General features: G+C 34.5%; 1 protein-coding gene and 1 pseudogene across 2 annotated transcripts; both read right to left on the bottom strand.

Moving 5' to 3' along the window:
• LOC112904063 overlaps nt 1-4,894 on the bottom strand; it is a 5,982-nt pseudogene extending 1,088 nt beyond the window's left edge.
• A 9,421-nt stretch (nt 4,895-14,315) lies between these two features.
• On the bottom strand, nt 14,316-17,367 carry LOC112904059 (flexible cuticle protein 12-like). Of its 2 annotated transcripts, XM_025973257.1 has the most exons (3): nt 17,301-17,367; nt 16,370-16,482; nt 14,316-14,697 (listed from the first exon to the last, which is right to left on the bottom strand). In XM_025973257.1, exons 1-3 carry the CDS (start codon nt 17,319-17,321, stop codon nt 14,343-14,345), a joined length of 489 nt encoding a protein of 162 aa, XP_025829042.1. In that variant the 5' UTR covers nt 17,322-17,367; the 3' UTR covers nt 14,316-14,342. The 2 variants fall into 2 exon arrangements, with proteins under 2 accessions (XP_025829042.1, XP_025829041.1); XM_025973256.1 differs by lacking the exon at nt 17,301-17,367 and having other exon boundaries at nt 16,370-16,541.
• Nucleotides 17,368-17,734: the final 367 nt, after the last annotated feature.

Raw genomic sequence — 17,734 nt, 5'->3', positions numbered from 1 at the left:
TCCCCAAAAAGTGTTCTTCAAACTTGTTTAGCAGCACTTGTAATTTATCTTTTTCTGCCTCTTCTATTTTAAACGTGGTATACACTCGAAATCCCTCATCTCCTATGTAATGTAATAACTGCGCACATTGGGTTTTTTCATCTTTTTTGGCTACCTCAGACGCCACTAGATAATTTTCAAAACGTGCTCGCCATAACTTCCAATTTTCTGCGACGTTCCCTCTGAACGATAGCACTGAAATTCCTCGGCTGTCCCCCATTTAGTATTGGTATCGATTCGTATTATAATTATTTCTAATGACCGTAGCACATACACCGATTGTAATTTATTCTATTAATTTTGGTTACTTATTACTTCGAGTTGATTTCTGATGACTGCGCCATGTTATTTTATATTATTTTATTTCAACAATAGGTTTTTACTTAAACTGATTGAAACTCTTCAATCAAGCAACTCAGGTTCTGTCAACTCGTTTATTGTCTGTCTTCCCTTAAATTAGGCATCCCCCATCATATATCCATGTCATTAGGTTGCCTACCTCACATCCCCCTTTTTTTTTTGTTTTTTGTTTTTAAAGATCCAGCTTCTGAGGCGGTTTCACTTTTCGACCCGAAATTGTACTTTTCTCTTTGTTCACAAAACCCTCTTCAGAATCTGTTTCCTCAGAATTGTCCCCACTTGATTCTGTGTCCTTACTCGTCTCTGTATCACGTTCACTAGTTTCACTTTCAATATCTAAATAAACTTTTACATCCTCACAATCGTTCGAGAATTTCGCAAATTCTTTACAAGTAAATTGAGGTCCCCCGTCTGTTATTAATGTTAATGGTATACCGTGTCTAGAGAATATACTTTTTAATTTCAAAATCACATTATAACTAGTTGTGTCGTTTTCTAGTTTTTCAATTTCAATATACTTTGAATAATAATCGATTAGAAGCAAGTATTTTTTCCCTTTATATTCCATCAGGTCACAGCCTAACTTGTTCCAGGGTAGTTCTGGAACGTGGTGATTAGTTAAAGATTCTGGTTGTTGTGACCTTGAGTATCGAACCTAAAATTGCAACCTAAAATTTTATTTTTAACGTCTTTAGTCAAAGTGAGCCAGAATAACGATTCCTTTGCTAGAGACAAACATTTTTGAAAACTCATGTGATTGTAATGAATTTTTTCGAGCATTTCCGGTTGTAAACTTTTCGGGACAACTATTGCTCGCTCTTTAAAGATAATATCGTCTAGTACGGTTAACTCACTTCTATACTGAATATATTTTTTTAACACGTTATTTAAATTTCTATTATCGTTTGGCCAACCTTCCAAAATTACTTGTTTCAATTTCTGTAATTCTGGATCATTTTTTGTGTGGACGCGTAATTCTTGCCACCTTTTTTGAGTAATATTAATTTCTGATATTATCATGCATACATGTTCGGAGATATCATTACTTAATTGCGAATTGATTTTATATTTTATGTGGTAGGAATGCACGTGACAATGTATCGGGAATTACTAACCCCTTACCAGGTTTGTATTTCAAGACAATATCGTATTTCTGTAATTGTAACATCATACGCTGTAGCCTATTTTTTTTTTATGTTTTCGTGGAAGAGGGGAAATCTTCAGAAGACACCCAGCCGTCCGTACGACTGGGTAGTGTCGGATTCCCGAGGAAGAAGTCCTCGGACCTACCGACTAAAACCCCTCTACCTCAGGTCGTTCTAGGACCAACTAGGGTCCTCTTCAGCATAACATCATACGCTGTAGCCTAGCAGGGCATTTGTTAAGCGGTTTTTTGAAAATGTTAATTAAAAGTAAATGATCAGTTTCAAAGGTTATTCGTCTACTAAACACAAACTGATGGAATTTTTCCATTCCTACCACGATAGCCAAAAGTTCCTTTTTAATTTGTGCATAGTCGCATTGTGTTTCTGTAAACGCTCTAGAAGCATATGCACAAGGCAAGTTATTTTGCAATAGTATTGCACCGCATCCAGTCTTTGAAGCATCAACCGAAACTGTTGTTTCTAAATTTACGTCATAAAATTGTAGGACAGGTCGATTTGTTAATTCGTGCTTAATTTTTTCAAAGGCTGTCTCATGTTCTGGGCCCCATACAAAATCGTTTTGTTTCTTCAGGTTACGAAGTACTACTGTTTTATCCGAAAAGTTTTTTATGAATTTACCTACATACGTTAGTATGCCAAGCAAGCGTTGAACGTCTTTTTTACTCCTGGGACGAGGCATTTCTTTTATTGCTCTTATTTTCTCTTCATCGGGTTTAATGCCATTTGTAGTTATTAGATGACCTAATTATTTTATTTTACTTTGCCCGAACTTACATTTCTGTAAGTTAAATTTTATATTATTCTTACGTGCCAAACTGAAAACCTTCAAAAGTCTCTCATCATGTTCTTCTTTGGTACGCCCCCAAATAAAAATGTCGTTGATGTATGTCGACCTCATCGACATCAAAGATTGACTTGAAACGAGACTGAAAGGCCTCCGGAGCTGATTTAATTCCATAAGGGAGTCTTAGAAATTTATACCGACCGAAGGGTGTACCGAATGCACATAAGTTGGTACTCTCCTCATCTAGCGGTATCTGGTAAAACCCCTGTGTAGCATCCAAAGTACTAAACACTTTTGCCCCCTTTAATTTATAAGTAATTTGATATAATGTGGGAATTTTATAATATCCCCCTTTAATAATCTTATTTAAATTTTGCGGATCCAAACATATCCTTAGTTTCCCGTTTGGTTTTTTGACTAAAACCAACGCATTAACCCAATCTGTCGGACTTAACACTTTTTTAATTATACCGGTTTTCTCTAACTCAGTAAGGCTTTCTTTTACTGAATCTAGTAAAGGAAGTGCTACCTTCCTAGTGGGGTGTACTACTGGTTTTGCATTTTTATCTATTATTATTTGGCAAGTTGAACCAAAACAACCAATACCGTTATTATTAATTTTAAATTAATGCTCGTCTCTAACCCTAAAATCGCTTCAGTTTTTGAATTAACGACGAAAAAATTCAACAAGTAAGTATTTCCATCCTTTATGCATGGAACCTCGCACTTTCCCAGAACTTTTAATTTATCATCCGTATAAGAATTTAACATTGTGTTTGTTTTTCTGATTATATTTTTAGATAATCCTAGTTAACTAAACACATTAAAATGTAAGACATTTGCCATAGCCCCTGTATCAATCTTAAAACTAAATGTTTAATTCTGTACGCCATTGATTTCCTAAATTAATTTTTGCTACCGTTTCATTTATACTCGCTACATAGAGAAACTCACCATCTGCATTTACTTTGCTTTTCAGAACTTCATTAACAGAGTCTTTCTGGGTTACTGGATTATTTTGATTGTTCTCTACCTTATTACATGTATTTTTAAAACACACCGATGCAAAATGATTCAATTTGCGACAAAACTTACATGATTTACCAAAGGCGGGGCATTTATTTACAGGATGTTTTGACATACCACACTTATTGCAATTTGTGATGAATTTACCCTGGGATTTACCATGTTGTTTTGTTTGTAGTTGGTCGATGCCACATTTCAATGATGATGAACTTGTACCTTGTCCTTGGCTGATGATCTGGCTTTGGGCTTTCGCTGACTCAATCACTTGACAAAGATCAACTGCCTTGTCCAATTTTAGATCGTCTTCCTGAAGAAGTCTCTCTCTGATCGTCTGGTTTTTTATCCCACAGGTGATCATTGTTACTACCAAGCTATCTTCAAGTTCCCTTAATTGGCAACGTGTTGCTTTCTTTTTAAGTTCAACAATGAAATCTTCAGTACTTTGTTCTTCTTCTTGTCTAGATGTAAAGAACTTAATACATTTCATAGGCAATATTTTCCTTCCCCGAAAAGTGTTCTTCAAACTTATTTAGCAGCACTTGTCAATAAATTGAGCTAAAATTTTTGTAAGCGACAACTTCATTTTAAGAAAAATCGAGGTTAAACAGCATTAAACACCACGCTTTCATACAGAGAGGTTAGCCTTACGCTCATCGTCGAGACGTCGAAAATTTTTAAAAAAGTAAGTTCCATTACAATTTTTCTTTATTAATTATTGTTATAGCAAGCTGTCGAAATTAGTTTTGACTTTAAAATAGTTTTAGATACTAGGAAAAACGCTTACATTTGTTTTTGTCGCTTACGCCTTTTCAGTTTTAAATTTTAGGGTGGCGTAAGTACCATTTTGCTATGACACTTCATGCAATTTTTAATTTTATTTTTTGTTAACGACTCTGTAGTAACTTGAATATTAATACGCAATTTCATTGTTGGTAATGTTTACCATCAAAAAACGCGTTTACACTTCTAGATAGATTACCTAATTTCTGTAAAATACTATTCCAATATTAGTTTTAATTAGTCACTTACGNACACTTCTAGAAAGATTAACTAATTTCTGTAAAATACTATTCCAATATTAGTTTTAATTAGTCGCTTACGCCTTTTCTCTTTCATTGCTTTTTAAGATGAATATTAGGCAATGAAGAAGAAATAATATATTTTTACGTTAATTTATTAAGGGTACATATTTTTGTTGTATTATTCTTTGGACTTTAATGTCAATAAGCGCTTTTTTTTTCTTTCTTGTTTAACAATCTAATCTTAGCGCTGTTTCTTTACCTAATTGTTCTCTCACGTACTTTTGTAAATATTTAACATTTTTAGAAGGTGAATTTTTAAATGTTTTCACTACTTTCCGAATTTTTGAAACTAGAGATGATATACCAGTATGTCTAATATTTATATTACTTGTAGTAATACTAGCATCTAATTCTATAATAATTCCATTACCATTTTCTTTCGTCGATATCGTCGTCATTGTTATCATCGTCATTGTCAACATCATTAACATCGTCATTGTTAGAATGTAAGGAGGAGGCACATGTAAAGAACAATAGCACTTGCATTACATCAAACAACAGGATTGCATTTATTAATCCTTCTACAATGTAAAAAGCGACCATGCGCTACCGCTCTAACCCTGTGTCTATCTGACGACCTGCGCACTCTCTCTCCCTTACACACACTCCCTAGCTACCGCGTTACCACTACATACGTGGGCACAACACTCCCCCGCGTAGATAAGTTTGCTTAATCTATATTAAAACTATGCAAATCTTCAACTGGATCCTCGACCTCATCCAGGCTGACATCCACAATATAATCATGCAGTTTCTCGGGCCTTCTCCTTCTCCGGAGTGGGTTTCTGCGCTGCAATGCGGGTGGTGCGGCTAGCTGTACAAGCTCAGCTATGTTGTCTTGCGCTTCGGCTGCTTCAGCTGCTCTGTAGGTTGCTACATTATCAGGCTGCTCTTCATGCGCTTGAGGCGCGTTCTCATACGTACGCAATACTTGTATGCGCTCCTCTGGAGGAATGTAATAGTCAAATTCATTCACCGGCAATGCGAGCTGCACTCCAGTTCTCCTGAGCTGATTTGTATGTCTGCACCAATCTTGGCCACAATCGGTGCGCACTCTATAGTGTAGTTTTCCTGTCGTTTTTTTTAATTGTACCGAATTTCCATTTAGTTTTCCCAACGTACTCACGAGCTATCACTCTCTCCCCCTCTTTAAAAGTTCTGCTATCCTTGTCGATATTGCAATCCTTCCTTGTAGGTACACGTGTTTGTTTTAGCAGATCCAATCTTCCCCTTATCTTTCGATTGAAAACAATTTCCGCTGGGGAGAGGCCTGTTTGAGCATGCGGCATATGCCTGTACTGCGTCAGGATCTCTTGCAATTCATATTGGATGTTAGACTTCGCTGGGATTTTTGCTAGGGCTTTCTTGACTGTCTGGACGAACCTCTCTGCCTGGCCATTGGTAGCTGGGTGATAGGGTGCCGATAATCGATGGTAAACGCCATGTTCATACAGAAATTTTTCAAAGCTAGATGAAACGAAGGTTAGTGCATTATCCGAGACAAATATCCGGGGTGATCCATAAACCGAAAAGATTTTTTTACAGACTAAAATTGTGGTCTCCGCAAGCATATTCTTCACTATGTGAACTTCTGGCCACTTTGAGTATGCATTAATTAACAAAAAGAAAGTATGGCCCATGTACGGCCCTGCATGATCAATATGAACTCTTTCAAAAGGGGCCACTGCTGGTTCCCATATGTGAGGTTCAACTTTACTTGAATTTGGTAATTGTGATTGACAATTACTGCAACTAGAAACTAGATTTTCAATATCTTTGTTAATTCCGTACCACCAGCAGTAACTCCTAGCTAGTCCCTTCATCTTAGCTGCTTCAAAGTGTAACTCACTCAGTATCTTTTTACGCAACGACTTTGGTATAATAACGCAATGATTTCGCACTAATATTCCGCTTTCTATCGCAAACTCATGTACATCAATACCCCAGGTATCTTTCTTATCTACTCTACTGTCTAACTTTAACATTTTATACAGCTTTTTTAACTCACAATCTTTCTTAATTTCTTCTAAAATTTCAGTCGCACTTACAGGTAAGTTACTCAATACATCACAATAAAATATATCTATAACATTAACATTTGACTTAGGTTCTCCCATAGGGAGTCTTGGCAAGCAATCAGCGTTGCCATTGTGTTCTGACTAAATTCTATGGTGTATCGAAATGCTCTTAAGAAAAATTGCATAATGCTGCATTCGTAATGCACTATACACTGGTAATTGTTTATTTGAATCAAAAATATGCGTTAATGCTCTATTATCAGTAACGAGAATGAATTTTTGACTGTACAAATACTTAAACAATCTCTTAATCGCCCACACAATGGCAAGAGCTTCCCTGTCAATTTGACTATATCTACGTTGCAAATCACTAAGTGCTTTAGAAATAAATTGAATCGGTTTTTCAATCTTATCTGGGTATCGGTGAGATAAAACAGCACCCAGACCAACCGGGCTCGCGTCCGTGGCAAGCACCAGTGGTACTGAAGGATCAAAAAACTGTAAAACTTTATTACTAACAAAAGCTTCTTTAGCTCGCTGGAAAGCCACTTCTTGCGGTTCTTTCCATTCGAACTTATTATTATTACACAGTAACTGATTGAGTGGATGTAAAATTGTACTAGCATCTTTGATGAATCTACTGTAAAAATTTATCATGCCACAAAAGGCTCTGACCTCTGTAACATTCGTCGGCCTAGGCATGTTAACAATTGCATCAAACTTAGCTTTATCTTTATGAACTCCATCTCCATCAATCACATATCCGCAGTACTTAATACTTTTCGCATAAAACATAGACTTTTCAATATTTATTTTGACATTACAATCATGTAAAATTTTTAAAACTTTGTCTACGGTTTGTAAAAGTTCTGTAATTGATTTAGCTGCTATCCTAATGTCATCTTGGAATACTTTAACTCCTTTTAGATGTTCAAGTTTTGAATCCATGAATTGTTGCCAAATTGCGGCTGCTGAAGCAACCCCAAACATTAAACGAGTAGGTTGCAGCAATCCAAGTGGCGTATTTAGTGTTAGGATTTCAGCTGTTTCGGGCGTAACTCCAGCTTGTAAATACGCGTTTTTGACATCGAAAATCGCGAACGAGATACAATTAGACAAATCGGTTAGCAATTCATCAATGGTCGGTAGCGGATGCTCACAAATTATTAATTGGGGGTTTACGGACACTGTAGTCGCCACATAAACGTACTGACCCGTCTTTCTTCATAACAGGTACAATAGGGGTTGCCCAAATAGAAGTGTCTACTGTGACTAGTATCCCTTGTTTAATTAAAACTTTCAACTTATTTTCAACTGGTTTAATTAATGCAAACGGCAAGGGCACGTAAGAAAACTCCCTTTGCACCTTCTCTCAAAGTCAGACTGGCCTTGAAACCCTCAATTTCTGTTATATCTGTACTTACTTACATTTGCTGCTTCCTCCATAGCCAAAACTGAATCGAAAATTACATCCGCACCCTCACATTTGATAAACTGCATTCTCGACCCAAGAGTGGATCACGCTGTACATCTGTAACATACAAATTAAGTGTAAATTTTGAATTTTTGAAAACAACATCAACAGTAACATAACCGAGAACATTAATAGGTGTTTTGCAATATGATACTAAGTGTAAATCAGACTTATACAATTTCACACGAGCACTTGATGCAGACAGGATCCTTTTGGCTTGATCAGCATTCATGACAGTCACAGCAGCTCCCGTATCCATCTCGAACTTCACCTTGACACTGTTGACCGACACCAAGCAGTATATTTTCCCTCTGGACAAAGCGTGTTCAACGGAGTGAACTTGATCCGCATTTGGGCTGAGCTCCTCCAGGACACACAGAGGCCAATACTCCTCGCAGTCACTATCTGAATCACTAGCCGCTCCCTGATAATTCACCTCATCAGTGTTCGTTTTTTTCTTGAAACACACCTTTTCAACATGTCCTAGTTTTCCACAGAATCTGCACTTAATTTTACTAGACAACTTGCAGTAGTGTAAAAGGGCTTTGGCCTTCAGCCCCTGGTCCCAGCCAGCTAGTGTAAACGCGCCCTCGAATCTCTTCACCCATCGAGTCCATGTAATAACCTCGCTGTTGAAAAATTCAATCTGCAGTGTATTTGATGTGATTTCTGACATCTTGCGCTGTATGACTAGGCCCCAAGAGGAGTTAATGACCATACTTTGTCGTAACTTGAATTTGAAAAACACGTGCTAGCTTGTACGTTAGCTACACTTCGTGCACTGTACTGTATCCGCTACCGCGATCGGCGCCGTGTATGTAGGTGTTTTGTAGGTTAGAGTCGGACGTGGTTTGTATGTACGTAAAAATATATGAATAAACTGCCTTTTTATCCTCGTCGCCAATTGTTAGAATGTAAGGAGGAGGCACTTGTAAAGAACAATAGCACTTGCATTACATCAAACAACAAGATTGCATTTATTAATTCTTCTACAATGTAAAAAGTGACCATGCGCTACCGCTCTAACCCTGTGTCTATCTGACGACCTGCGCACTCTCTCTCCCTTACACACATACTCTCTAGCTACCGCGTTACCACTACATAGGTGGGCACAACAGTCATCATTATAATTTTGCTCCACAACATCAATATCCACACTCGTGTTCAAAGTTGACTTATACAAAACATGAGTAATTGCTAATTTTTTTTAATATTATTTTAAATTAGATTTATATTGTGCATAAATTCAATTTTTATCAACTAATGTAATACCAAAATACCGGTATTTTTACATAAATACCGGTTTTTAATAACGGACAAAAATCGTCCTGGGTTCCAGTATTCGGGATCCCGGAATCCCGGTATTGTAAGCCCTAGTCGTGACGCCATCGATATGGAACTGTTAAATGGAACGTTATTCCTTTTTGCAAGCAAAAATCTTTAAAATCGTTTGACAAATACTCACGTCCATTATCACAATATAGGTTTACTATTTTTTTATTAAAATGGGCTTTATTTTTACCTACAAAATCTTGGAATACTTTCAAGACTTCTGATTTATAGGTTAATAAATATGTTACGGTGTAGTGAGTATATTGATCTATAAAGGAAACAAAACAGTTGTGATGTTTAATTGTTGGTGGTGTAATTGGCCCGCATACACCGGAATGAATAATAAATAAGGGCTTAACAACATGACTTTTATTTTTAATTTTATTAAAAAGAAGTCAAACTTGTTTCACAAAGATCAGTAGCGGGGGTTATTTGACTCAAAACTTTAACGTCATCAACTAATTGATTTTGTATTAATTTTTTAAATTTATCATTGTTAATATGACCTAAACGTTCATGCCACAAACGAAAATTATTGTTATCACTACTGCTCTTTGATAACTTCGTTATATTTGCCATGTTTGTAGGTATCATGAATTTTACACTAAATAGGCCATAATTTGACTTACCCGACAGGATGATTTTATTCTTATCATCTTGAACCTTTACTCCCTCATTATCAAATATTACCTTCATACCAGTTTCTTGTATTTTCTTGACGGACAGTAAGTTTGACTGCGAGAGTGGTGTGTACAAAACATTTTCCAAGGTGCCTCGGAACCCTAAGTTGGTGGTGACTGCAATGGTCCCTTTCTTGGTTGCAGCTACGATTTTACCAGATTTTGCAATAGCAATACCCAGTGGTGGTGATAAATTGGTCCAGAAGGTAAAAACATCTTCTCTGGTAACGACGTGATCTGTCGCTTCTGAATCCAAAAGGAACCTTATGCTTTCATCTCCTTCTTTGTGATTTTGCACTGTTTCCCAACGTAAATGCAAAATGACTTGCTTCTGCAACATTGACCGATTGGGTTTCTGATTTTTGTTCTGCTATCATTCTTTTGTAGTATATCAGATTTTATATGGTTGTGTCTTCCGCAATGATCGCATGTTATTTTGGGCATTTTATTCTTGTCTTTTGATGGAAATTTTCGTAAAAAGTTGTTTTTCTTGAAAAACCTTTTTCTTTTTTCTGTTTGAATTTTTCACTGCTCCCACTCAACGGTTTATATCGTTTATTTGCTTGCAAGTTCAGTAGGGGAGCGGGGGGCACGTTGTTACAATTTTTAGATAGTTGTTAATATGACAAAAGCAATCAAATAAATTATACATTTGATTACTTGTAATGTTAGTATGTCTATTTAGCTATTAAAATATGACTGAAAAATTATTAAAATTTATGTAATTTTTTCACAATGGAGAATTTAACTAAACAAGTAGATTGTAACATCTTACCCCGGAATTGGGGCTAGTTGTTACATCATCGGGGCACGATGTTACGGTAAATAAATAAACAAAATCGTCAGTGATACATATTTTTTTATTAGTATTTCAAAACGATATAAACAATAGAGATCACTATACAGTCTTCTAACATTTATGAGTAATTATAATATCTATTATGGTAATTATTTAAGTTTTTTTTTGTAGAAAATCACTTTGGCAGGAACATTTTTAAATCTTATATAAAAACACAGACTTAGTCTGCAAATAACAACTTGTAGTAATTAAATTATTCACTTTCACTTCTTAATTAGTTATATTAATAAACTTTTGGCAAACTAAAATACTTTGGATTCTAACATTTTTAAGGCACTTATATTATAGAAAGATATATAGTAATTTTTATAGAGGTAGGTAACAATATCACATACAAATATTAAATCAGTCTTCATCAGAATCGCAATTAATGCAAATGAATGAGCGAACATTTCCCGTTACACATTTGACATGGGCCCACATTTTGCATTCTAAACATTCTACCCAATCTTCTTTTATCGAGGTGCTATAACTTTCGCTACACACTAAACAAAACCATTCATCAGTATCAGAATCTGAATCGGAAACCAAAATTTTTTTCTTCACCTTTTCTTTTCCTTCTTCGCTCATTTTCGAGGACTTTCCTTTACCTTTTCCTTTTCATTTACCTTTGCCTTTTCCTTTAGTTTTGTCACACGTTTTTTTGGTCTTTGCCAGTTTTTCTTCATACTCTTTTTTTAATGAGTCTTTTTCAGTTGTGTCGGTTAACACAGTGGATTTGCGTTTACGACGACTGTTGGTAGATTGTTTTCGAGCTGCTGCTTTAGGAAAGGGTCTTATTTTTGAAGGTGAAAAATTTTCAAATTTACTTTGTATATCAGATGGACCTGGTATCGATAATTCTATTTCATTTCCTTTTTGAAAACTTGCCAAATCTGGAGTCAGTGATGTAGTCAAACATTCTGTATCTTGCGAACTAACGGGATTTGGACAAGGTTAAACAGGAATATTTTTAGTAGTGTCAGGCATTGGATTTGTTACTGTTTCTATTGCCTGTATGATTTCAGTGGTGCTTATGTTCAGTTGAGGTGCAGAATCTAACAATTCTGGATTTTCCAGGTCTAGTGTCAAATTGGAGATGTTCTGCGAAGTCATGGTACAATCTGTTTCTGGATTTTTGGGGTAAGTTGTTACATGTAACAATATTGTAAATTAAAGGTAGATATATTATGAACGTTCAAGGTTAAAAATTTTGACAAAATAAAAATTATAGTCATCAGGAATCAAAAATTTCGTAAAGGATTTTTTTACTTACTTGGTTGAAATCGGGGCACACGCATACAACCTAGCAGCTCAGCGCTTGGAGGGTCACTGATTGTTTTTATCTAATGCACGATGTTATAAGAAAACGAATGAGTCCAATTATGTCCATCAAAGAGTTTAAAATCCCGGTAAAAAACGCGTGTAACTTCTTACCCCTGTAACAACGTGTCCCCCGCTCCCCTACCTTTAAATTGTAGTTTTACTTCATGGTCGAGTAAGTGAGTCTTTACAAATGTCAAATTTAAATTATCTGCACCCAATGTTTCTAAAGCAGTGATAATTCCATCATACGAACTTGGGAGAGTCAGCAGTAGATGAGAAACTTTGTCCATTTCGCCTAAAACTGCTTCTGCTGCCACCAAATCCTCAATTATTGAGTCATAACGGGTGAAATGTTGGAAAAGTATAACATCCCCTTGTAATTTTAAAGTTAACAAGTGTTTTCGAAAAGCCAATTGCGTGGCTAAACTGCGGCGTTCATAAATATTGTCCAATTTTGTAAAGATTACTCGCGTTTTTTTGTCTTTTGCAAAACGCAAAAATGAGTCATTTAAGTATTCCACAATCACATTTCTTGCAACTAAGTCATTCATTTTCCACTCTTCTGTTTGTACGGCCGGCACGTCATTGTCTATTATTTCAAGCACATCATATACATTTACACCCTATACTTTTCACCATTAAATGGCTGAATATTTCTTTTATTAAGTTTATTTTCCATTGTTTTGCTTTAACTTTAATATGTACACTGGGCCCATAACCTATAGGAAACACTATTTACGAAAGTTCTGAATGGTCTATTCTTAGTACCTTTCAGTTCTCTGGTTGACAAAGAACTATATCGAATTTTATTTTTAATACGTACCTAGGTACGTGTGTATATAACTAAGAGTCTTACTAATACAGATAGGAAGTTTTATAGCGAGCACGAGTGTGCGTGAACGTCTTATCGATTCGCCGACTGTTTCCAGAAGGTTCCCAAAAGTATACGAAAGAGTATTTAAAGGAAGGGACGATCGCCGAATGTAGTAGAAATAAATTGACCGTTGCAAAAGTGAATCCAGAAATAAATTGACAGTGATAGCAGTGACATAAATAGTTCAGTGAATAGTGATATATCAACAGTAGTGTAAATAAATAGAATAATTCTTAACCTAAGTTTAGTAATAATTTAATAGTGTTTTTAAGTTCTTTAATAATTAGTGTAAATAAATAGTTTTTGTCGTTATCAGTCTTAGAAGGAACAATTTATAGTGNACATATATGGGACTGGTTCTGCGTAGTACAAATATGTAATTCTAACATAAAGAAAAGGAAGGATATTAGTAAATGTAATAAAATAAGAGGGGTATGGGTCTTTATGTCAGATAAAATTAGTAATGTTGTAATATTAATTAGAAGGATAGGATACCAAATCTTATTTAATGTTGTTTTATAATGTGTATATTGTAATTTACGTATTTTTATATTGAGGTGGATTGATTAAGTTAAATAATAAGTAAACAAATGTGGAATAATTTATATTTTAAAAAAGATATATATGTGTACTGTATACAACTAGAGATTAAAGCTTCACGGTAACAGGTTATCCCTTGCGCTATAAACTAAACAGTGTTTCGTATAACTTTTATGGTTAGTTTCTACATATTATATCTAATTTTACCAAAAACAGCATTCTCGCTTATCATATATACAATGTAGACTACATTCTGTCTCGAATCTGCCTGCAGTGCCCATGGGTTTGTAACCATTCATGACAACCGCTGCTCATGTGACAGCTTTAGCGGAACGTCTGTTCCAAGGTGAAATATGGTCGCTTACATAAGTTAGTGTAAAGAAAGGTAGAAAAGAAGTAAAAGTTAGAAAGTGAAGTGAGAAATGGAAAATAGAACTAGATCCGTAAAATTAAATATATGTATTACCTACAACAAAATGGAAGTAACTAAAATTACACAAGGAAGGTAAATAAATACAAAAAATGGTATTTATACAAAGCTTATTACACAAAAAGCATAAATTATTGCAATAATGTCAAAAGTGTAAAATAAAACTTGTAAAATAATGGAAACGGATTGAACTTTATTCGCAGTCGTAGCATAAACGGTTTTAAAATTTCAGAGGTGGTACATGCTTGGAAACTGATTGTGGGTAAAGATGGGAGAAGGAAAAAATACTTGTACTAAAGCACTACGTCAACATTTCTTCTTTATTAATTAAATTACATTTACTTTCTAACTTAAAAATCCTTAAAAGTATATCTCATATCAGTCGCTTTCTCCTATTTTCAGCCGCTGGCAAGTAGGCTTTTTCGGGTGTGTCTTCCTTAAGTTTTTTCGGTAATCGAGCTATTTTCCCTTCATTTGAAAAGTCGGCTGAATAAATTTCTTCACCATTTTCATTGTATTCAATATTCCAGGGAGTGTATGGCGGAACTGTAAAATGGTCTCCTTCAGGATGAAATCCGTCTTTATCGGCGGTATATTTTACTTTGTAATCCACTCCATCAGGTCCTCTGTAGGAAAAGAATCCCGTCAAAACATAATGGTCCCCACGACCGTTCGCATTTGTGTATGTTGCCTCTTCATTTCTTTCTATGCCATTACTTGTTTGGTAACTAAAAAAAATCATATTTAAGTACTTATTTTTAAATCGATCTCTTCAAAAACTAAAATAATTTTGCCTATAGCTTACTTATTCGCTCACATTTTTTAAGTAAAGTCTATAATTATCGGTACTTAACGTCTTAGCGTTATAGAACTAGTAAGTACCGTTACCGTTGGTTAAATAAATTTCCATCTCCAAAATAACGTCATCTGATTGGTCAAGGTTTACTGCGTTACTCAAAAGACAGATTGATTGATATAATTTGCTTTGTCTAAGACCACTATAGATACTTTATTTCTGTGATTGCTTAAGCAAGTGAATCAAAATAATTGATATTTTTAAGAAAGATAAAATTAGACTGTTAATAAGCAAAACATACAAATATAAGGAAATGCATAACGACAACACTGTGTTTTCTTCCTTGCCGTAACCTAATGATTTTAATATAGAAAATACCACATCCGCCGCAAAAAGGGCAGACTAGTAGCGTTCAATCCATGCATTCATATCATTCGGCCAGAGTTGCTTCCTGCAAGCCACATTCGGGCAAGAAGATCATACTGTTATGTTTAGACGCGCGAATGGTTTTGACAGCACAGTTTACTATATTAATCGCGTAGTAGTTTATTTCTTCTCACCGAGGCCCATAAGTGTTGCATTAAGTGTGTGCAGACATATAAAAATAATTTTGCATTTTATAGCAGTAATAAAAATATTTTTCTGTATTCTGAATGTTTTTTATAGAAACTGAAAGTTCTTTATAAAAATATTATTTCGCGTGTAGTTTTTAAACATACTATCCCCAACTGTTTTGAAAATAATAAATAATTGTTGGGTTATAATATATTGCAAAAGATCATCGACGGTCAAACAATGTGCTCTTTTGTACTCAAGTAGTTTTTGGGAATCACTCCTTCCGGATACATATGTTTTATTTTGAGTAGTTTTGGAGGTTACATATTTGATCGTTTTGTTTTAACTTCTTCAGGCTTTTTGAGTTAATTGAACCAAGAGACGAAATTATGACTGACAAAGCTTCCTCAGATAAAAAGTGAGTTATTGAAACGTAAGAGCACATTCGTAATGTTTTTGTTTTTAGTCTCCAGTTTCTGTTTGGTAGAAATACACCATAGCTTCGGGCAGAATCTAAGCAGATAGGGCTATTCAGAGAATTAAAATAACGAAATGTAAAAAATTCTGAATCATGTTTCTGTTGATTTGCTATTAAACATGTTTATGCTTTCTTGTATTGAGAAAACCGATATTTTCTATTTAAATAACGACGGACAAATTTATTTCTTTGTTAACTTATTTTCTCTTGTACACCTTTCACATGACAAATCTCGGCAAATTTTTTTCTTTTATTGATAATGAATTTCCTAATGAAACTTGAATCAAATACTTCAAACAAGCTTGTAATGATCCTCACTTTTATTTAAAAATAGACGAAAGGAGCAAATGTGCAAAATGACATGAGGGCTATGCTTTGAAGATAGTTGCGAGACCTATTGACATTTTTGTTTTATCTATTTGAGAAATTTTCTAGTTTTGTAATTTCATATCAATAATTATTTGTTTATAATTTGGTATTTTAATTCTGAATAATATAAATAATACATTTTTAATTTTTATGATTGATTTTAACGGTAATAGTAAATAGAAATAGACTTGAATAAACTTACTAAAAATTGTAGATACCAGTACCATCACTTTCAAAATCCTGTTTTAGTATTTCTGCTTTAGACTCATCTAATTGTGCTGCGCATGGAAATATTTGCATAGTTACGTAGTATACCTGTAATAAAATAAAAGAGAAAGTGTATACGGATAAGGAAAAATGCATAATTTGGTAAGCGTGTGGAATACGTTTATTTGACCACATGTATCTGAAAATACTATCTGGCTCTCTAAAAGCTAAACCAACCGAATTTTCAAAATCTTTTGAACAAAGCGTAACAATATTTAAAGGCATATAACATTTATTGGGCTTGCATTACTTATTTTATTATTTGTATGAAAAGATGGTTGAAGGTATTTGTAAAAATTTCGTTACAACACATCGTATTTTTCAAAAGATGTAATTTTATAATTTGGCTACGGTATAGTATTTTGGATAACGCTCACGGGTGGTAGCTCCACAGAAAACCTACGAGTAGAGTAATATGTTGGTGAGGTGGGCGTGACGCAAATTTTAATATTTTTCGCAGTGTAGTAACTAAAAAGAGGACACTTGGTTTGTGTTGCCTTTACTTACTATAGCTATTACGTAAACCTAAGTAAGTTATTCAATTGTATTCTTTTATTCAAATTTAGTACCCCCAGCCTACTCATGAGCTTTCCAATCTATCACACCCTGACTTTGCCCCAATATTATACTCCTGCTAATTATTTCATGTACTAAAATATCCATCCCTCTACTCGCTTCTCAATTCGTCTGTATTGAATAGTAGAATAGCATTAACATTAAAAAATACGTAATTAGGTACATATAGATTTTTGAAAAAATTGTAATTTTGTTGTACGTTCGTAAATAATAATAAATAAAATATTACAAATATAAAAAAATAATCAGAAATATATAAGTTATCAAACTAAAGCATTTAAATTACTTACTGCAAAGATTAACAATAACATTTTGTCAATTTCGTGGTAAATAACTGATTAAAATATAACACAAATTAACAAACATACGTTATCAATAGCAATTGTTCTGTATTGTTCAATAAACTAAACACATATTTCGAATAAGTGATGTCTATATATATATAAATATTCGTAAGAACTACCCCACTCGTAGAGCCATCTCCATCAATAGGTACGTACATGTTCCGTTAAGTATTTTAGAAATGTTCGTTTTGTCAATTAAGTGCAAGCAAATTATATTAAAAATTCTGCCAGAAGCAAGTTAATATATAAGATGAATAAATCTAATGACAAATACTTCCTTGAAATATCAAGTCTCTTACTTTACCGTAATTAATGTTGACCATTTTTTTGTGAATTGATGACGTGTCGCGAGCTGATAACTAATGCCCGAAATTTTTCTT

Source organism: Agrilus planipennis, unplaced genomic scaffold (assembly GCF_000699045.2).
Source record: "Agrilus planipennis isolate EAB-ADULT unplaced genomic scaffold, Apla_2.0 scaffold101, whole genome shotgun sequence".
NCBI classification, from domain to species: Eukaryota; Metazoa; Arthropoda; class Insecta; order Coleoptera; family Buprestidae; genus Agrilus; species Agrilus planipennis.
The sequence above is the reverse complement of the archived record's forward strand: the minus strand, read 5'-3'. Positions and strand labels throughout refer to the sequence as shown.